Genomic DNA, 23,730 nt, shown 5'->3' on the forward strand with positions numbered 1-23,730 from the left:
CAAGATTATTGTACCTGTTTTTATGTATACCCCTCCTTACATGTAAAGCTCCATGGAATAAATGGCGCTATAATAATAAATAATAATAATAACAGCTCACATTTAAGTAAAACTCCCATCTAGAGAATGGGACCCCATTTCTTATGTCCGAGAATGGATAGGTACATGTACAGCTCTTTTCATTCACCCTTGGTTGTCAATTTTCTGAACTCCGATTGGATATACTATTAATGTCAGAGACTGGAATTTCCCGTTGAGTAGCCATTCCTGATATTAGAAGTGGTTGCCAGTGGCCTGTGAGCATTACTGCAACTTTATGGAGCACTACCACTAATGACTTTAAATTGCTGAATAAGCAATTTATTAATTGTATTCTACAAAAATTAGCAAATTATATTTGCATTTGAAAATGAACCTGTCAATGAAATCTCCTGTCTTACATGAGAATATCTGTTAGAGATTCTATTAAATCTAAACTAATGGAGACAGTTGTGTCCACTGAGTGCAACAGGGGGCAGCAGAAGTAATCCCCACCCTCCATAAAACATTCTCTATTTCAAAAAATGGCCGCACACACCAGATAAATATTGGTCATCACCATATGTTTTCATCCATTTATCTCCTCTAAAAACAAAATGAAACTCCAATATACTGATACTTCTCCTTTCAACATTATCAGTCAGGGGAAACTCAAGAGGCCCCCATACAGATCAGGTGGTCAGCTGGTTTTGCCAAAATCAGGGATTTTTTGCCGACTTTCATGTAATTTATATGGGGGTCCTAAGAATCCAGGGCTGCAGTGGAGTCGGCCATCTGACCCCTCTCAACCCTTTGCTTGTCTACAAGTGCTCAGAATGGGAGTGTATGTGGCAAGATTTATCCAGCCCTTAATTGAAACCTTTGGAGCTATTTCAAGGAATCCAGTTATGCTTTTTAGTTCCTCATTGTAATAAAGTCTATAGGATATTGTTGCAGATAAAAATTAAAAAATCTAGAAAGACATCCCCAGAGAGCAGACATATCACTTTCACATTGAATATATGGGATTAATTAGAACTGTTGAAGTGAGAGCTGATACTTTAACCTTCATTGAAGTAGGACTTCTGTCATGTACCTGCTTCTCAGCACGTGACTGGGGTTACGACTGCAAGAGTTAATCTATCTCCTCTCACTCAGTTCAGCATTCAGCCTCTGTCCTATACTGCAATGGGAGAATAAATCACACGCCGACACAGACCACGCAACCCACTTCATACACGCTGCCACCACTCACCGAACACACGGGCGATGAGTCCCGGAAGTACTACTACTATATGCCAATCACCAGGATCATACACTCTAAGGCTATGGATTCTTTAGAGCATACAAGGTTCCGACTTGTTAAAGTTTTAAGCTTTAATAGAAAAGGTACAGTGCTTACAATAAAAGGATATAAAAATATGGAAATAAAAAGTGACATACAAATATGCAAAACCGTTATAAAAATAAAGGGAGAAAACTTACAGAAATATCTAAACTTTGCAGTCCGGCATTCTGCTCCCTGAGAGGGGATGAATATGGGATTGTTCACATCAGCTTGGCTTCCCCTCAATTTGTGATCATGTTTATATGTGTAATGGCCTAATTTATAGAGTTAACTTGGAGGTCAGCTTTCTAGACCAACCTCTCAGGCTATTTTAATCCTTGGTTTGTGACTGGATCCTGCTATTTTACCAATGAATACATTAATTTTCTTTGAACACTATTCCTGCAATCTTTCTTTCTCAGAGTAAATATATAGTGTCAGACTGCAATTTGGCATCTTCCCATCAAAGGCACTAGGAGGTGTGTTCAGGAAATCCCCAGAGAGCAGACTTTCACTTTCACAATGAATATATGGGATTAATTCGAACTGTTGACGTGAGAGCTGATACTTTAACCTTCATTGAAGCAGGACCTCCTGCTGTAAACAGGTAATTACAACACAGGATCTGCTGATAGCCAGCCATCAAGTCTAGGGTTCATATACGCAAAGGCAGAGAAACACATTTCCAAGATAAGCGCTTCCTGTGTTCAAAGGAATTATCTCAGACACTCTGGAGCCAGTGGTCAGTGATGAATATTGGGGTTTGCATCAATCCGATATTTATGGGAGACATACTTTTGATGTTGTGGCGAAATGACGAATATAATGCATTCACTCACATCACCCTAATGCCGGCCTAACACCTCCATCTTAATTTAAAAAAACTGACCGTCACTTCCAAACATAGAATAAGTGTGAACAGGTGCTGAACCTAGAGTCACCAACTCGTATACAGTCAAATAAATAAGGCAGCACACTGCGGCGCTAAAACATGCAAACATGAAATCTGAAATTTGAGCTTCATTACTGCACTAGAAATATTAAAAAATGAGAGCGTTTAGCGCATAAATTGGCCAATTCATGTATACCTGGTAGCCACATTAAGGCATCTCTCGTATACCAGGTCCCAAACTTTCCTTTCCTCGCTGAGAATAAACGTCTTCATCTGAATCGGTACCTGTGAAACCTCTTCTTAGACTAAATTTCTCTCTCTCTCCCTCCACAGAGAGAGAGAAATTTAGTCTAAGAAGAGGTTTCACAGGTACCTATTCAGATGAAGACGTTTATTCTCAGCGAGGAAAGGAAAGTTTAGGACCTGGTATACGAGAGATGCCTTAATGTGGCTACCAGGTACACGTGAATTGGCCAATTTATGCGCTAAACGCTCTCATTTTTTCATATTTCTAGTGAAGTAATGCAGTTCAATTTTCATGTTTCATGTTTGCATGTTTTAGCGCCGCAGTTTGCTGCCTTATTTGACCTCCAACTTAATATCGGCCAGATGGATGATGCTATCCTTGCCATATTTCATCTCTATAGAAAGATAAAATCATGATAGGAAACATGACAACAATATCTCCCACTTGGGATCTCCAGAGGCGAAGATACATTGAAAGTTGGGGATCTCATAACCTTGATCGAATAAAAATCAGAGTTTGGGGTTTTGTCTTTGGTCAGTTCTGGGTGACTCAGTGTTCTGTGGTTCTGTACCATTCTTCTAAAGAGTGCTTCCCTCCACTAAGCTCTGAGCCATTTCTGTGGCACAGGTTTAGTACTTTTTCTCTTGTTATCCCTTTTAATCTACGTGATTGTATATACCGTATTGTTTTGTTCCCATTTTGTAACATCTTTGTATATTTTTTATTAACACTGCCTACTTTTCCGGATTAAGTACCGTATATACTCGAGTATAAGCCGAGATTTTCAGCCCATTTTTTTGGGCTGAAAGTCCCCCTCTCGGCTTATACTCGAGTCATATACCCGGGTGTCAGCAGGGGAGGGAGAGCGGGGGCTGTGTAGTCATACTTACCTGCTCCCAGCGCGGTCCCTGCAGTCCCTGGCTTCTCCGGCGCTGCAGATTCTTCCTGCACTGAGCGGTCACATGGCACCGCTCATTACAGAAATGAATAGGCAGCTCCACCCCCATAGGGGAGGAGCCGCATATTCATTGCTGTAAATGATCGGTGCCATCTGACCGCTCAATTACAGGAAGAAGCCGCAGCGCCGGGGAAGCCAGGGACTGCAGGGACCGCGCCGCAGCAGGTAAGGGGAGCGCAGCGCTATAATTACCTGCTCCTCGCTCCGGCTCCGTCTGCAGCGTCCTCTAGCAGTGACGCTCAGGTTAGAGGGCGCTGTGACGTAGTCAGTGCGCGCCCTCTGCTGAGCGTCAGTGCTGGAGACGGAGCCGCAGAGGAGCAGGTAATTATTGAAAGCGCCGGCGTCCTGAGAAGAGAGGTGAGTATGTGATTTATTTTTTTTTTTATGGCAGCACCAGCAGCATTCTAAGGAGCACCTATGGGGCCATAAAGGTGCAGAGCATATAAGGGGCACAGCATTATAAGGAGCACCTATGGGACCATAAAGGTGCAGAGCATATAAGGGGCACAGCATTATAAGGAGCACTTATGGGGCCATAAAGGTGCAGAGCATATATGGGGCACAGCATTATAAGGAGCACCTATGGGGCCATAAAGGTGCAGAGCATATATGGGGCACAGCATTATAAGGAGCACCTATGGGGCCATAAAGGTGGAGAGCATATATGGGGCACAGCATTATAAGGAGCACCTATGGGGCCATAAAGGTGCAGAGCATATATGGGGCACAGCATTATAAGGAGCACCTATGGGGCCATAAAGGTGCAGAGCATATAAGGGGCACAGCATTATAAGGAGCACCTATGGGGCCATAAAGGTGCAGAGCATATAAGGGGCACAGCATTATAAGGAGCACCTATGGGGCCATAAAGGTGCAGAGCATATAAGGGGCACAGCATTATAAGGAGCACCTATGGGGCCATAAAGGTGCAGAGCATATATGGGGCACAGCATTATAAGGAGCACCTATGGGGCCATAAAGGTGCAGAGCATATATGGCACAGCATTATAAGGAGCACCTATGGGGCCATAAAGGTGCAGAGCATATATGGGGCACAGCATTATAAGGAGCACCTATGGGGCCATAAAGGTGCAGAGCATATATGGCACAGCATTATAAGGAGCACCTATGGGGCCATAAAGGTGCAGAGCATATAAGGGGCACAGCATTATAAGGAGCACCTATGGGGCCATAAAGGTGCAGAGCATAAATGGGGCACAGCATTATAAGGAGCATCTATGGGGCCATAATCAAAGGTGCAGAGCATATATGGGGCACAGCATTATAAGGAGCACCTATGGGGCCATAAAGGTGCAGAGCATAAATGGGGCACAGCATTATAAGGAGCACCTATGGGGCCATAAAGGTGCAGAGCATAAATGGGGCACAGCATTATAAGGAGCACCTATGGGGCCATAAAGGTGCAGAGCATATATGGCACAGCATTATAAGGAGCACCTATGGGGCCATAAAGGTGCAGAGCATATATGGGGCACAGCATTATAAGGAGCATTTATGGGGCCATAAAGGTGCAGAGCATATATGGCACAACATTATAAGGAGCATTTATGGGGCCATAATCAAAGGTGCAGAGCATATATGGCACAGCATTATAAGGAGCATCTATGGGGCCATAATGAACGGTGAAGAGCATTCTATATAGCACAGTTGTATATGGAGCATCTATGGGGCAATAATGAACGGTATGGAGCATCTATTTTTATTTTTGAAATTCACCGGTAAATGCTGCATTTTCTACCCTAGGCTTATACTCGAGTCAATAAGTTTTCCCAGTTTTTTGTGGCAAAATTAGGGGGGTCGGCTTATACTCGGGTCGGCTTATACTCGAGTATATACGGTATATAAAATTTAATAGCTTTGCTCCTCTTGCTCTGTAAACCGTGCTGCACCTGTTGGGTATCCAATTGGCCTGTATGACTGTATGAACAATTGCTGGTGGAAGCTAGTTTTTCATGGGTTGTTAGGAAGCTGGGTGGTGACCATACCAAAGAATATATACAGTATATGTGTTCCATGAGTTTGAATCAGATGTGTATGTATATACTATATATTGACTGTGAGTTCCCTAACATCCGGCTTTGTTGTGAAAGCTGCCGTGGCTTCGTCAGTCAATCATCAGTCAGTTGCATAATTGTCCTGACAATCTGAGGCAGTGGAGTTGTGTCTTCTAACAAAGATTATTAAGTTTTACTTTAAGAAAATATAAGGTTCTTGACTATAAATTAGCTGTTTCATTCCTGTGACTCTCGAGATTTTGTGAAACTTAGTTTGCTATGACAGATGACTCGATAGAGCTGATTGGTCGCTGCTTTGAGCAGCGGTTTTTATGTGCTGATGCCACCATTTCAAAATAATCAGTTTAGAGATGCTGGGCACTGGGCAGACGTGTAGCAAAGGGGTGAGTCACAAGGGCAGTTGTCTTGGGTGCAAAATTCTTAGGGATGCCAAAATTTAAAACAAAAAATAGAAAGTAGCAGTTGCGTCGACACTTCCGAAGTTCTGGGGCGACGTATGTGTCTTGGATTTCTGGCCAGGTGCCCTAGATCTCCACTTTGAACTATAGTTATTGGTGTGAGCTCATGATAGAGCAGGAAGTCTTCGGCTTCTCCATCATGTATGCCACAGACTGCTCAGCATCATGATACAGATGGCGGAATTAAGTCACTGTATTGCATGTCCTGTGCTGGCCCATAATATAATGAGGAGAAGAGGATTTAGTTGCTTGGATAAGATGAGTATAAACTATTTTATTTTGATGGTGGAACTTTGGGGGCAAGATTTTTAGGACACTAGGTTATTACTAGGTTATGGGACACAACAATTGTCTAGCTGCCGCTAGCAATCCATACTACTCCACTGGTACTGGGAGAAACAAATGCCATGCCCTCTGTAGAAATAACATGCACATTGAGCCTGGAGAGGGTGAATATTAATGCAAGTTGGCAACAATGGATCAGATGCAATTTCTTCCCATCCTCAGTAACCTGATATTTGTAATCTTTCTAAGTATGGTTCCTATTTTTTGTGTTTATGCAATGCAAAATATTTATTTCTAAATGGCTACGACCCAACAGATAGGGAAGGCTTTTGAATGTCATCTAATATTTACAAAGCTGTCATTACACATTTGATCACTATACTGATAAATTGCTCAGTAAAATGTAGCCTGTGGGCTGAGGATACTTATCCCTCCCAGTCTTTGAAAGCTCAATTGAGGGATAATTAGAAAGTAAATACGGGGCAGCTCACGCATGTCTGCGCAGAATTCTTCTCTTCTAGATAAGAGTATGACACCGCCATCCTCAAGAAGTGTCCATGTGAATTTTATTAATTGCAATAATGAAAAATGATATTTCTCCTACCATCCATTATCTGACTGTGCTTTAAGGAGACAGGTCCTATAATTACATGGACTCGGATTTGTAAGCATTGGGCAGCATTTGTTGCAAAATGGTAAATAATCCAGAAAACAAATATCCTCATATCAGTGGCGGACTTCCATTTGTTAGGATAAAAGCAGGAATTCGTGAAGGCTTGGTTCACACATTGCGGTTGTCAGACGGGAGTATGTTGCATGGCCAAGAACCGTGTGCTAAATCAACATGTGGTTGACTGTGAATTGCCACGTTCTACGTGCTTCCTCTGTAATTGCTGCAATTTATATCAAACCACGTGTGGTTTTGCTTCGTGATTCTGTATTCTGTGGAGTGACGGGTCACACTTTTCTATCTGGAGTCTGATGGATGAGTCTGGGTTTGGTAAATGCCAGGAGGACATTACATGCCTGACTGCATTGTCCTGACTGTACAGTTTAGTGGAGGAGGTATAATTCTCGTTTTTCAAGGGTCTTCTTTGGCCTTGAAGATAAATCTTGATACATCTGCACAAGACATTTTGGATAATTATGTCTTTGTGGGAACAGTTTTGGGAAGGCCCTTTTCTGGTCCCCATAACTGTGTCCAGTGCACAAGTTCCATAAAGCTATAGTTGGGGTACTTTGGTTTTGAAGAACCTGACGAGCCAGACAGAGCATAGACATCGACCTCATCCAACACATTTAGGATGAACTAAAATGGAGATTGTGAGCCTGGTCCTTTCTTCCAAATCAGTGTTTGACCTTACAAACGCTGTTCTGGATAAATGGGCCAAAATTCTCAAAGACACCTCCAAAATCTATATATATATATAAAGCTGAGTGTATGTATGTGTGTATGTATCAAGCCACGCCCACTCCACATAACCCTGCCCACTCCACATAGCCCCGCCCACTCCACATGCAAAGACCCATCCACATGGCCCATGTTGTTAGCTCACATTCACCTCGAAAGCCACCCTGCAAAACTCACTGGCTGCAATATCCCTGCTGCTGCGAGCTACAATCAGGGCCTTCAGAGTATCAGTGCGTGGCAGGCACAGGCCACATCTAGCTCCATCATGTCTAGAATGGAGTTGCTCCTGTGAGGCATGACGTCAAGGGAAAGGGAGGAGCCTCATGGATTACACTGTGTTCATAAGTGAGGGGAAAATGAGAGGAGTGAGGTGAAATGAGAGGAGTGAGGTGAAATGAGAGGAGTGAGGTGAAAATGAGAGGAGTGAGGGGAAAATGGGAGGAGTGAGGGGAAAATGAGAGGAGTGAGGGGAAAATAGCGGAGTGAGGGGAAAATAGCGGAGTGAGGGGAAAATAGCGGAGTGAGGGGAAAATAGCAGAGTGAGGGGAAAATAGTGGAGTGAGGGGAAAATGAGAGGTCTGAGGTGAAAATGAGAGGTGTGAGTGGAAAATAGTGGAGTGATCAGAAAATGAGAGGTGTGAGGCCAAAATGAGAGGTGTGAGGGAGAAAATGAGAGGAGTGAGGGGGAAATGACAGATGTGAAGGGGAAAATTACAGATGTGAGGGGGAAAATGAGAGGTGTGATGGGATTTTGATTTTAAACACCTCCAGTTTCCAGTCCTATTGGCATTTGCAATGTCCATTAACAAGGCTCAGTGACAGTCCTTGAAAGTACTGTAGTAGGGATCGATTTGCAATCTCCATGCTATTCTCATGGTCAACTTTACGTGGCCTGTTGAAGAGTTGGAACTGCCAAAAATCTGTTCATCTTTGCACCGGAAGGGAAAAACAAAAATGTTGTTTGTCAAAAGGCTCTTGACTGAGTTCAAAATAAAATACTATCAATACTTGGGTAATCATTTACATACCGTAATTTGTGTTGTAAATCTGTAGTGGTGAATATATAATGTAAAATGTTTTTATATGCAATGTAATCATTACAATTTGTTATAACTAACCACAGTTAGTTACTATGCCTGGGCAACGCTGGGCTCTTCAGCTAGTCTTGTATAAAACCATCCCAGTAGAGTGAAAGCCATTGTAGCTGCAGAGGGGATGAAGAACCAATTCCATATTAATGGATGTAGAGTGAGAAGTCAGAAAACATCTAGTAGACATAATGTTGAGATTTCCCTATAATCTTGTCAATATTGTGTATGTCAAAAGCTTGGAGAACCCAACATGGGGGTGCATGACGTAATAGTGTAGTAACAATGAAAGTCCCATGATAATAAGCAGAACTTGTGGATAATGACTAGGAGATCCCTGGTGGCCGATTCCACATATCTAAAAACAACAACACAAAACAAATGTCTATAAATGTCTCAGTCACTGTAATTGGAAATTTTGTCAGAATTGCAGTATTTTTCATATAGAAATATAATATTGGATTTATTATTAAATTAAATTGCATGTGGACCTTGCATCTGTAGTATGACTGAGAAAGCTGTGGTTATCACAGCATGTTGTATCTGCTATCAGATGGGAGACTCCGAACTTCTTACATGATGAAACGTTGAACATGATGTCTTGGCAGAACTAAGATGATGCCGTGTTACCTTTAGCATGATTTTAGAACTTGTGATGGTTGTATTAGGGTAGATCTACTCAATGCTACATGACAGTGGAATTAGTAGCTTTAGAATGGATCTTGTATTTGTAGCATGATAGTGAATCTTGAATATATAGAATGTCAGTGAAACGTGTCACCTTTTCTACAATAAACCTTTCACTACATGATAGTGCTACTGATGGTAGCATTAGGAAGAATAATGAATGTATGGTGCAATTGGAAAACTTTGTCAACTATTTAAATGTACTGTAAATGTTTTATTACATAATGGTGGACCTGTTAGGTGTTATACCATGCTAGATCTTGTAGATGTTTCATGATGGTGCATCTACTAGATTTTACATGATAATGTATCTTATAAGTGTTAGACAATGGTGGATCCTGTTGATCTTACATGATGATGCACCTTTTTATTAGGTGTTACGTGATGGTGGACTTTTTAGATCTTACTGTTTTAGGTTCACCTGGTGATGTGGATTTTGTAAGTCTTATGCCAGGAGAGCAACAAGGACTGAAGGCAGATACGGTCTGGGACTGAAATTCAGCCCTGGCATTTGAAATTACACAGGCCCATGCTGTCCCGGTCCCGCGAGCACCAGATGGAATATATTACTAATATTACCCTGGATGGAGGAAAGCAAGATTTACTACATGACCAATATTTCTAATGATTCCCATGGCCTGCTGAGATAAGTGATGGAGTCAGCGACGTGCTCCTTCACAATTCTTAACAGTATGGGTGTCTTGAGAACACTAATTCTGTTAATAACTTTACAAACAAGGCGGCCCACAACCAGACAGGCCCTTCGGGCATTTGCCAGAATTGCCAGATAGCCAGTCCAGCCCTGACTGAAGGTAATGGTCAGCGGGCAGGACTTGTCAAATGGCACATGTAACACAGAGGACATTTTCAATAGATATGGAGAATGGCAGGCAGACATGCCGAGCAGGAACAGTCCAGAACATGCAGGAGACAAATAGTTAATGGCAGACAGAATGAATAAACATGCAAACTGGATATTTGATTGCAGAAAAGATTACACACTGTTGGAGCAGCATTTTAGTGTGAACAGCAGCATTATAGCAAATAAGTTTGTTATGCATATCGCAGACAAATAGTTAACCACTGATCAGTAGTGATGAACAGATAGCTGAATACTTGCTTGCAAAGATGATTACACACTGTTTTAGCTTTGTTGAAGTGTGTACAGCACCAATATAGCAGAGAAAAGGTTATTATGCTTACAGCAGACAAATGGTTAACCACAGCTCTGAGCTAGGATGTAAATGGAGGTAGAAAATAAGCAAGAAAGAGTTTGCAGAAGAAATGATTATCCATCTCAGAAAAATTAATAGCGAGACAAACTACAGGAGTACCTGTGTAATTGAATGCAAAGTTTACTGAATTCTCAGACACCATATAGTGTCTGAATCGGACCTTAAAAAGCCTTAGGTGATTATGTCAAACTAGATGTTGGCCCGATTCTAATGCATCGGGTATTCTAGAATATGCATGTCCACGTAGTATATAGCACAGCCGTGTAGTATATTGCCCAGCCACGTAGTATATTGCCCAGTCACGTAGTATATTGCCCAGCCACGTACTATATTGCCCAGCTACATAGTATATTGCCCAGTGACGTAGTATATTGCCCAGTGACGTAGTATATTGGCCAGCTACGTAGTATATTGCCCAGTGAGGTAGTATATTGCCCAGCCACGTAGTATATTGCCCAGCCACGTAGTATATTGCCCAGTTACGTACTATATGGCCCAACTACGTAGTATATTGCCCAGCCACGTGGTATATTGCCCAGTAACTTAGTATATTGCCCAGTGACGTAGTATATTGCCCAACCACGTAGTATATTGCCCAGTCACGTAGTATATTGCCCAGCCACGTAGTATATTGCCCAGTGACGTAGTATATTGCCCAACCACGTAGTATATTGCCCAGTCACGTAGTATATTGCCCAGCCACGTAGTATATTGCCCAGTAACCTAGTATATTGCCCAGTCACATAGTATATTGCCCAGCCACGTAGTATATTGCCCAGTCACGTAGTATATTGCCCAGCCACGTAGTATATTGCCCAGCCACGTAGTATATTGCCCAGCAATGTAGTATATTGCCCAGCCACGTAGTATATTGCCCAGCCACGTAGTATATTGCCCAGTCACGTAGTATATTGCCCAGCCACGTAGTATAAAGCACAGCCCATGTAGAATATTGCACATCCCATGTAGTATTTTGCCCAGCCCACGTAGTATATAGCAATGTGGGCATCATATCCCTGTTAAAAAAAAGAATTAAAATAAAAAATAGTTATATACTCACCTTCCGGAGCCCCCGGATCCAAGCGAAGTGGTTACCGACCCTGAGTCCTGGCGCGCTCTGGTCTGAAGAGTGCATTGTGGTCTCGCGAGAAGATGACATAGCGGTCATCGCAAGACCGCTACGTCATCATCTCGTGAGATCGCAGCATGGACCGATTACCGGAGCGTTGTGAGCGGGAAAGGCCTGTTGTGGATCCGAGGGGCCGACGGACGGTGAGTATATAACGGTTTTTTGTTTTTTTTAAATTATTTTTAACATTAGATCTTTTTACTATTGATGCCGCATAGACAGCATCAATAGTAAAACGTTGGTCACACAGGGTTAATAGCAGCACAAGTGCGTTACCGAGTGCGTTACACCGTGGCATAGCGTGGTCGGTTAATGCTGCCATTAACCCTGTGTGAGCGGTGACCGGAGGGGAGTATGGAGGGGATACTGACTGCGGGGAGGAAGGAGCGGCCATGTTGCCGCCAGACTGTGCCCGTCGCTGATTGGTCGTGGCTGTTTTGCCGCGACCAATCAGCGACTTGGATTTCCATGATAGACAGCGGCCACAACCAATGAATATCTGTGACAGACAGACAGACGGAAGTGAACCTTAGACAATTATATAGTAGAAGAGTTTGCAAAGGCAAAAAACCACAGGAGTAGGGAGCAGGGTCCAGCATTGGAGCCAGGGCAAGTGAGTAACATGATGTTGAACATTGCACCCGTTACATGATATGATGATGGTAGTTTTCAACTGTAGAATGACAGTGGATGTTGTAGAATGTACACATGTTCAGATAGAAAAACTACATTCACAACCGCATACACACAATTCCATAAATACATGAAAAGTAACACACAAAAATAGCTTGACAGTACTTACATAATAAGCAATAACCAGATCCCGCAGCTCCTTTGCTAGACACAGGTGACAGTCAGGAATGAAGCTTTGAGCCACCCAGGACCGCAGTGTTAATTCTATTATTAATATTCACAAGGGGCCAGCCACAGGCAGATGAGCACGTTGAGTTGTCTCACACCTCAGTAGTCATCATAAATCATCTATCCTTCTGAGTTGGAAAAGGTGACAAAATATTTTTCTAAGGAAGGACTGGATGCCCTAGAGCAGTGTTTATCAACTCCAGTCCTCGAGACCCACCAACAGGTCAAGTTTTCAGGATATCCTTAGTATTGCACAGGTGATAATTTCATCACCTGCTCAAGCATTAATTCCATCACTTACACAATATTAAAGAAAGCCTGAAAACATGACCTGTTGGTGGCTCTTGAGGACTGGAATTGAGAAGCCCCTGCCTTAGAAGATAAAGGCCCTGATTCATCAAGGCTGGCATTTGGCATGTCAGCCTTGATGAAATGTACACCAGAGAAAGATGCACCAAATTCATTAGACAAATTCTTTCAATTACTGTGCACCACCATTGTCAAGAGTAACATTTATGTTGTAATTTATGCCACATATGTCCAGCCCCAACCTTTATCTACTTTTACAAAAGTTATCGAGGCTGGATGGGACTGGAAACAAATGTCCAAAGTTGCCAAATTTTTGCACAACTTCACTTTGCACAAACTTTTTTTTTGTGACATTTCAATAAGTTGTACACCAGAAATATAGTAAAAACTGCTAGATGCATCAAGGACAAAATGTTTTAACTTCTTACCATGCTATTACAGTACAAGTCTACAATATGCTACAGATATCAGTGCAGTCGAGGCCGCCCTATAAAGTAGGTCTACAACTTGTCACATCTTAGAATGGAATTTGGAGAACCAAGCAATATGACCCCCGTATAGAGGATGGCTCATAGGTCATCTTTTATCTCTCCCCGATTGCCAAACATTTAATGTTGTTTTTCCAAGATAAATTAACCATTGGGCTTCTGTGTGATACACAATGGTAGCCACCTCCATAACCACATATCAAAATGTGTGATCTATAGTGGACGACTGTTTGAAAGAGGTTGTCCACTAGAGTTTTGGCATTCCAGTCACCGAGGAGAGCAAGCTGAGATATGGAAAATTAAGCAAATTATGGGAAATTCAAATAAAAAGAAAGTTTTAGATACCTAAGAATCCTTTTATTATTAAATGAATGCTGTCATTCATTCTTAAGTCATCATAAACCAGGTGAAATGAGCCGTGTTTTACAATGATCCTCATCTGAGCTTCTAACATTTCCAGATACCTGTGACTTTCATTCAGTCTCCCTTTCTAGGGCCGGAACCCAAGTGATCGCTCAGAGTTAACGAGGCAGTTAGTGTTTTATGATGTCATCAGTGTCGGCTTTCACTCGCCTTTCACTCAGTGGAAAAGAATGTCTGCTGTATTTTCTCAGTAGTCCAGCATCCAAAATTACTTTAAATAATCCATAATACGAGAAGATAAATACTACAAAGTTAATATAGTTGTTAATATAGCGTCGGTCAGCCGGAAAGCAGAGCGGTGACGTCACCGCTCTGCTTTCCGGTCGCTGTGCTCACACAGACAGTACAGGAGGAGTGCAGAGCACAGCGCTGGAGGACAGACGGCTGTAGGTAAGTATGTAGTGTTTGTTTTTTTTACTTTTAGGATGGTAACCAGGGTAAACATCGGGTTACTAAGCGCGGCCCTGCGCTTAGTTACCCGATGTTTACCCTGGTTACCAGTGAAGACATCGCTGAATCGGTGTCACACACGCCGATTCAGCGATGTCTGCGGGGAGTCCAGCGACCAAATAAAGTTCTGGACTTTCTTCCCCGACCAGCGACAGCACAGCAGGGGCCTGATGGCTGCTGCCTGTCACACTGGACGATATCGCTAGCGAGGACGCTGCAACGTCACGGATCGCTAGCGATATCGTCTAGTGTGACAGTACCTTTAGACTCCCGATTGGCAGATCTTCCTAGATTATAGGATCACAATTTTTGACTTCTCAGACTAAAGAATTCCCAGACATATAAACATCAGGTATCTATAGGATAATTTATTTACATAGATTTATTGGGAATTATTTAAAGATTTTCTTGTTTCTGTACAGAGCATAGCCATAAGAATGATATATGTCATATTGCAGGTCAATGATTTGCAGACTCACAGTTTCAGCCATTTTTCTTTTTTGGCTTCAAGATTTTTTTACTAATTGACCCAAAAATACTCTACATTTTTGTTTGCTTATTCATATATTTATTTTCTGATCCTACAGAAAATGCTACTTTTCTGCCATAATAGGGGATTAGGGCTGATGGATCATTAAATAGTCAATCTATTCCCTTATTTGCCCTTTTCCTTTAGTTATGTGTCTACATACCCAAAGGCACTTACACCAATAAACAAAGTGCACTCACCCCTAATCCGTCGCCATTACCTGTCAATGTAATGCTTAGAACACACATTATCATGGGCAGGTAATACAATCTTATTGATGTCTGGAGACTACAACCCATGGTGTGACTATTCTCCTTGTCATGACCATGTCATGGGAAGAATGAGTCTTGTTTAAAAATAAACACATTGTAGACACTTTACTTGAAACTGTGATGCATTTACTTATTGGATGTTAGCATCTGGTACTTCAAGTTATACATATAGGTGAGTCTCCTTAAGCAGTGACCATGAAACGTTAAAATAAAAAAAAAGGGACCGTAGTGGGGGTGCTATTCAGCCAACATCTTTGCATTATTCAGAAGTCTTTGAACACTGTGGAAGATGTAATAGTTAAAAAACTAACTTAATCAAAACAGCAACTCTTCCTCAAGATCCATATATATTGGGTATTACAGTTGAGTGGTGGTTGTAAACTTCCAAAACTACAAAACTCCAATACAAGTTTTCAGGAAGGTTATGGGCTTTCATGGGGCCATTGAAGATTATAGCTCTTCTACAAAACAAGTGCTTTACCACAGCCAAAGTGACTATGACATATTGCCAAATACTGATGGTTCCCCATAGCTAATTAACCTTGGTTGAAGATATATTCTGCCATATTGAAATCATATATTAGAAGGGTAGTAAAATGTGTATTTCAGTATCCATTATCCATTACATACTGTACATATTTCAAAATTCCACTGCAATTGTATTGTTGTCTGGTTTAGCAATCTTGTACTCAATTAGCAAAGTAGAAAATTCTGACCTACTAAAGAGGGGGGTCCTCATTCTATCAATGGGCTGAAGCACAAAATAGCTATGAAAAGTGTTTCTTTCTCTAGAGGACCCAGTGCATATACTATGTTCACAGTCCATTGATAAAAAACATGTAACCTGCAATTCTTTATTTCACCTGTAGTGGCGCTTCTGAGTAATTAACACTTGCAGCACGGCTACCCCACGGATTAAACTGATCACTCTGTGCCTCCATAGTGAGAAAACCTATAATTTGCTTATCATTGGTGGATCTTTTCAAAATACAGACATGTTATCATGTCCTTGGCATCTGTTACCTTAAAGGCAACCAAGACAGACAAGAAAGAATTGAATAAAATATGAAACACTCATTTCTGGGTCATTTTGGATGATAACGCATAACTGACTCAGTAAATAGTGCTTTTTGATAATTTGATAGATTTTCCTGATCTTTCTAAGATCGTGTTTTGACTTTCTAAAGGTGCAGCTTGTACTGGGTAGCGCTGAGATATTCCTTTACAAAGAGGGTGCTCACAACAAAACCTGTCACTCTATCCTTTTACAAGTGTTGACCTGTTACCAAAAAGGTTAAAAAAAAAAAGAGAAAAACACCCTCGGGAAATTTTTCAAATGACTCCAAAGCGAGCAAGTTCTTTAAGAGTCCTGTAACAAGATCCCTCCAGTGTTAAGATGCCGCTGATGCTTCAGTCCCTCTTACCTGTGTGTTCTTTCTCTCTCCTCCCCTTTTCTCCTTTTCTACAGTCTCAATTCAGTTTGCTGAATAACACCATGGATCAGAGTATCGGAAGCAGAGCAGCCTCCACGAGTCCGTACAATCCCGACCACAACTCGAATGTCCCCACACATTCCCCCTACTCTCAGCCCAGCTCTTCATTTGATGCCATGTCTCCAGCACCGGTCATCCCATCCAACACCGACTACCCAGGACCCCACAACTTCGAAGTGACGTTCCAACAATCCAGCACAGCTAAGTCAGCGACATGGACCGTGAGTTACCCATCACTTTTCTAACCCCTAATAAAATGATGATGTATGTTATATCTTAGTTGTGAGACTACAACTTCCAGCACACCTGTCTAACAGTCTGCCGCTATGAGTTGTAGTTTCACAAGACATGGAGAGTTATAGGTTGCAAACCCCTCTTGTGTTGAATGAAAAAGGTGGAAATGCGAATTGGTGGAAATTTTTTGCAACTGGTTCCATTCGGGAGGGTGACATTATTAAGGGTCCCTCATATAAGTCATATTGGACAGATAAAAGTCTATTGGTCATAGTCTAGAGGTCTAGTGTGTAACATGTTGTCCAAGACAATTTTTGAGACACTTGTGAAAAAATTTGCCCCATTTTTTTAAGGGCTGAAGGTCTGATGTTTGTTCTACACTGGATATATCTAATCACGGTTTCTTTAGAACTTATTGCAAACTTTGTACATTAAACTTTATTTTTCTCTGTATTCTACAGGGGACTTGTATATTTCTGTTCTGTGTCAGAGTTTTTAAAAATGTAGGTTGTAAGTGTATGAAGATGCACATAAAGTTGATACAGAAATTGCAGTCAGACCGGGTCATGATGCCTAAAAAGTCCAAAGCCCAAAATAAAGGGACAATATTATAATAATGGCATGTGGAGCTGTAGCTCGGCTTTCCTGCACATTGGGCAAAGAGTTCAATTCGGCGCCCTAGCCTGGGATATATATACAGTATCCTGGACAAGGCACAGTGGCTTCTTGGTGCCCCCTGGCATCTTGTGGCTCATTTTCATGTAGCTGTCCCCTTTGGCTATGCCCATGAAAGCACGTGAAGGTTGGCAGGGGCCATGGCTAAGATTTAATATTGGGCCCCCGAGATTTAGCTTCAAGTCTGCATGGATGCCCTGTATGTAAACAAGAAGTGAGTTGTGCTCTGAGGGTCTACATTATAATTTGCAGTTATACTGTTATATCAGCATCCGATTGTCCAACAAAGAGCTGCTGACAATACGACCCAACCACAAGTACTCTGTGAGCACCCCATGCACCTGTTACAATTCATGTTATCGAAATTTTGTGGACTCCTTTAAGAAACAGATATAATTTAAGAAGGACGCGTCATATATAGACCCTGCTCACCGCTCAGATGTTCCCGCGCTGGGTATGTCTTGTGGCACAACTCATTGTAACACCATCATGGATTTCATTGGACTGGGGGTAAACCTACTTACTAGTATCTTAGTGGCAAATCTATAGGTGATCATCTGGCTCAATATATCAAATATTGCACACATAACCAATTTCTCCAAATTCTCAAAATTTTTTGAACATAATAATAGAATAATTCAATTGACCATCAATTTGTTTCCAAAATTCACATTAAATAATGGAAGCATATATCTTATAAGCCTATATATATATATACTGGATGAACGATGGTGACCCTTATATAAGACACTTCAGAAGATGATATTTGTAGGATTTCACTTTTAAGTGATATAATACCTCGGCAGGCAGTAGCGTCACTAGTCTCATCATGGACAAGTCACACAGTGCAGTGGGCACCATAGCAAACAGCATCACTTAGGCCCTGATTCTAAAACATGGCCCCCAATTATCACAGGTCTTTAATAGTATTGCTCTTCTCATATTGGCCAAATGGACATTTTTGGCTCAGGTGTAAATGCAAACCCTGCACCCATAATAGTGCCCCTGACCATAACTATAGCCACCGGTACAACATTTCATTATGACCAAAGCATGAAAAGATCATCTTATTAATATGAATCTATAGAAATTAGGCCTGTGTTCTCCAAATTGACACCAAAAAAGAAGCTTCAACTTGTCCCACAAAAGGCCTTATACAGTTACGATGCCATGAAAAAAAAAAACCTTCTGGTCTTAGTGGACAAAACTGACTATGTCTTTAAGAGGTTAAAGGGTTCTGCGTAGAGATCCGTGGCTGCTGGACGTGAGCCCTGTGAACCGCCTCCTATTTATCGTCATCCCTGGCTCCTCTTTTAATTAGCCGGCATGGCATGAAGCCCCGTCGTGTGCGTCTTGATGTAACTATAAGGCAGTGCCAAGCCGGCAAATCAAAAGAGGAGTAGTCGGAGATGACGCCAGGTAGGAAGGCCATTCACAAGGCTCTCATCCAGCGGCCATGGAATAGTGACATGGCTCCTGGATCATGGATTTGTTCACCTCTAGTTCTGCAATTTTAAAGGCGTTTCACGGGATCAGCATATTAATAATCTATCCCGGACAGGTCATCAACATCTTATTAGTAGAGGTCTGTCTGTTGCCAATCCCACCAACCATCTGTGTGAAGGGGCCATTGAACAACGCTGCAAACCCAGCAGAGATGCGACCTTGTAGATAGGATGTAGATAGGGATGAAGATAGGGAGAGCAGAAGAAGCTGCTGCGCTTGTTGAGCAATGTGGCCCCTTCAATCTTCTGACAAGCCGGGGCCCCCACCCATCACATAATGATGGCCTATAATCTATTGTATATATTGATGGCATTGTATATTGCTCCTTGCCACAATTTAACTGTACGAGTTACTTGTGAGTAACCATCCATTGGTGAGGAACCATAATACCACAGATAGACACACGTTGTCTACATGGTCGCATCGGTGCTGGGTTTGCACCATTGTCCCATGGCCCCTACACACATTTGTGCAGCCCCAGTAAACACACTATTAAAGAGCTGTTGAAAAAAGATTTTGACAAATTATACAACTCCTTTAGGACTATAAACGATGACATTAACAGGGTGCAGAGGATGAATGTATGTGGTCAAAAAAAAAAAAGAAAGAAAAGAAGATTTGCCAGAAATACCCTAGTTGAGGCCGTGCTGGCAATGCCCTTGTGGCTCTGTGTTCTCCCGATGCAGGCAAGTCATCATGTCCTCTATATAAAATGCAGTCTAAATCAGCTACGTCCCTTTGTCCCTCATGTGCGCAGATTTATTTGTAATTACTATGGGGTGTTCTCCCCGAATATGATGCCCCGAGCTGAACGGTTGGTACAGAGGAGCCATGGTTTATCTGCATCCTTACCAGTAACTATACGGGCTTCATATGATCCAAGAGAGTCTGGCAAACATGGCTGCCTCTATGGTTGGCACATCTACACTAAATAGGGGGATGTGAGTTTTGGCAACCCTTTTGTTTGCTCCTCACATAACTCAATCAGATGAGAGTCTTCACGCAGCTATATTACCTCAGTATTTTCTGTCCAGAAGTATTACCCTATGAAGCGCTTTTATTTGTATTTTTCGTATGTGTAAATTCTTCAAAAAAGGAGCAATGCGGTTCATGAATTTTGCGCAAAGTAAAAAATGTTTATTTTTGTTTTTAACATGCCTTTTGCGACTTTTTAGTGCAAAAAGTCTCCTGTTTCACTAAATGCTGCAAAATTTGTACCAAAATATCCGGCGTACAGAAAACTTCTCCAGGGAAAGGGAAGACTGTAGCACATTTGCACCAAATTTTTAGACTTTTTAAAAAGTTGCAATTGATTAATCAGCTGAGAAACACTTGGAAACCCCAAACCTCACCCACAGAGATAAAAATGACAAAAAAGGGCAAATTCATTTAAAATAGACTTACACATGGCGCAAAGGTAAATAAGAATAAGGTACAAACGAAAAATAGGCAAAAATCACCAAAAACGAGACAAAAAAAATACAAAACTGCAATAATGAAGGATGCATTTGTGAGAGAGGTGGCATCCTATGGCAGTGCCAGGTGGAGCACGTTCTCTATGTCTATGGCTGCTTGCTTCAGGTGATGCACCTGTTACCAATGGTTTTTGCAGGGCTAGGTAAGGCTACGTTCACATTAGTGTTGCGCGCCGGTGCGTCGGCGACGCAACGGCGACGCAACGCGCGACGCACCAAAAACGCGCGCAAAAACGCTGCGTTTTGCGACGCGTGCGTCGTTTTTTGACGAAAATCGGACGCACGAAAAATGCAACTTGTTGCATTTTCGTGCGTCCGACGCTAGCGTCGAAAACGACGCACATGTCGAAAAACGCGAACAAAAAAACGCACGCGTCCCCTATGTTAAACATAGGGGCGCGTCGCCGCTGCGTCGCCGACGCAACAGGGACGCACATTAGCGTAACGCTAATGTGAACGTAGCCTAAGCGATATATTATAAGGGGCACATACTTTTGCACATTAGGTGTAAATGCTTGTCATACGGAAGGCTTAGTAACCCAGGAACCTGAACAATGACCTCCGGTGACATCACGTGGACATTGTATGCAGGGTTAGTAAGTTGCTGGCTCCTCCCGGCAGTGTACACTGCACGACCTATGGATTTATTTGTTTTTTTCTCATTGAGGTTAACAGGTACCTGCTCCATTGATTTGTGTTTGCCTGCCCGAGGCTCAGTAAGACAAGGCACTTTTGCAGCGTTGACATGGGGAAAATCCCACTTCAAAGGCCGTGACATCACAGGGAAGACGCTGAGTCTAGAATGGCTTCCTTTGTGTTAGGACACGGTGGCTTCCAGCACGTGGACAGGGAAGGTGCTCTTGGTGCCATCATATGATAGAGATTTATTTTATTGGTTACAAAGATCAACAAACCGGATACAAGTAATATCATCCTCTTGTTACTACCCTCCTCGGTATGACCAATATGGCTTCCGGTACAGTCAACATTTTTTAGGCTTCCTTATAGCAGAAAGGACCAGTTATGCATCTCCCGCTCCTGTATAATGGGCGGATTATAGTAGACCAATGGGGCAATTTGCTCAGGACCGCAATAATCTCCATCTGCAGCTATGGGGTGTTCGCCTCTTAATGAATGTGCCACACCATATTCTTGCCTAACACTAAACGAAAAAAAGTGGTTTGGTACCGTGTTAGCCAGTAGATACCTGATGAAGAGATGTAACCAGTCTCGAAAGCTTGCTTTGTAATATCATTCACTATATTTTGTTAGCCATTAAAAGGTATCACACCCACAAGATTCCTATTTTGCTTCTCCGACTGAGAGCACTCTATATCTTCTTTTCCTCATTTAGGCTAGGTTCACATTGCGTTAGTGCAATCCGTTTAGCGCCTACGCTAACAGAATGCGCTAACGCAATGTTCAAAAAGGGATTGCGTTTAGCGATCCCACTAGCGCAGATGCCCGATCTGCGCTAGCGAGAAACGGACCTCGAACCCTGCAAGCAGCGTTCGCGGTCCATCAGAAAATAACGGGACATCGCAGACACATGCCAAAAATGGCATACGTTAACGATGCGTTAGATACATTGCGCTCAATGGGTGCGCTAACGGATCCGTTACATAGCGTTAATTGCGCCATGTAACGGATTCCGTCAGCGGACACCCACTAACGCAATGTGAACCCAGCCTAAGACTGTCATGGAAATCGCCTGACTCAATTAATTGGGGCCAATGTCTTTCTAATGGGTCCATAAGCCCCCCTCACTGGTAGTCTGTATTCCCTCCGTGCCCCTATTTCTCCTTTGAAATCCATATTAGACCATATTAATTATCAGTCGCATTGCACATAATGATTGGCTTGCATTCGCCATGTAACAACAATCCTGGAGCATTTTCCCTTAAAATTCTGCATTGTGTCAATTCTCTGTCTCTTAAAAATGTCTGAATATATTGACATGCGGAATATGTTGGAGCTATATAAATAAAAATTATTATTATTATTATTACAACTGGGTGTTACCAGTCAGGCCTTTGACAAGTGGTGACCCAGTTGACAATTTATTAATACATATTTAGTAGGGATAACAGAAGAACGGCACAATAAAAAGTTCTATCTACTCCAGACGTGATACTTTTTGGAGAACCAAGTATTTAGTAGATCAGCTATATCCTCTAAGGTCCTAGGTCCTCTTTAAATATTATTTGGGGAAGCTAGAAAATAGTTAAAAGAATGCTCCAAGCAAAGCTGATGCCCCATTATGGCAAACCCAGAACCTAAGAGGAGGAGAAGGCAACGCAGATATTCGAGAAGACCAAAGAGAAATCCTGTGCCGTCATTGCCCTTTCCTGTCCTAACATTGTTGATACCCATTTCTTGGAGCGTTCCTTCAATGCTTGTAGGTTTTTTATTATAATAATTTCTCTTACCACCTATATTCACCTGTTATACTTTTCCCCACAATTCCATGCACATTTCCTCTATGTTGGAGGAGTCTATAGTCACAGGGGAAATGGCAAAAATCGAAGCTGGCACGTTTGGGTGGGCTGCGCTCTGGGAGTAAACAGCCTTAAGATTCCAAAATGTTTTTTTAAATACCAATGCGTTTCTGTGCTGGAGCGGCGCCTTTCTCAAGGTATAAAAACCAAGTGCCATTCGATGGAAAGCTGAATGACAACTTTCACAGGCAACGTTATGTCTGCCATTGGTGGGTGTCACAAATTGGCCACTATGGACAAAATCCACATCAATTTTAATGCCATTTATAATACTGGTGTATTCTCATATGGCAGAGGGGGCCTCTCGGGCTCCAGCACCATGAAGACACCACGACCTATGCGCTGATGCAGTTACACCCCGCCTGGGCGGGGATACGTTCTGGTTTATTTACCTTTATTGTAAGGCCAGTTGGGTTTGGATACGGGTAGTAAATCGTTCCTGATGCTAATGTGGATGGATGGAGGTGCTGCATACATTGTAAATTAGATTTTGGCACCTCGGCTGTGTATAGCCCCATCCAGAGCGCAGTGAGATTCTTGGCATACATGATAGGACATGCAGATCCTGGGATCTACGAGGACGGGATGCTGCACGGAGCTGCCGGGGCTTGTATCAGGCTTCACAGCGCTTACTGTTTATCCTTTCAGTCATGATTGTTTTATGAGCGTAATCTTTTTAAATACAGTGCAAACACTTCCCTGCTTTATGATTTCATGGTCTGGTCACTTTCAAAGTGGAAGGCCGA

General features: G+C 42.3%; 1 protein-coding gene across 4 annotated transcripts in view; it reads left to right on the top strand.

Moving 5' to 3' along the window:
* The window catches only part of TP73 (tumor protein p73), a 134,843-nt gene that overhangs the window by 16,630 nt on the left and 94,483 nt on the right, over positions 1 to 23,730 (top strand). For all 4 annotated transcript variants that reach the window (XM_069741683.1, XM_069741684.1, XM_069741686.1 and 1 more), the window contains one exon: positions 16,572 to 16,817. In XM_069741683.1, coding sequence (XP_069597784.1) covers positions 16,572 to 16,817 — 246 coding nt within the window. The remainder of the gene's footprint in view (positions 1 to 16,571; positions 16,818 to 23,730) is intronic.

Source organism: Ranitomeya imitator, chromosome 10 (assembly GCF_032444005.1).
Source record: "Ranitomeya imitator isolate aRanImi1 chromosome 10, aRanImi1.pri, whole genome shotgun sequence".
NCBI lineage: Eukaryota > Metazoa > Chordata > Amphibia > Anura > Dendrobatidae > Ranitomeya > Ranitomeya imitator.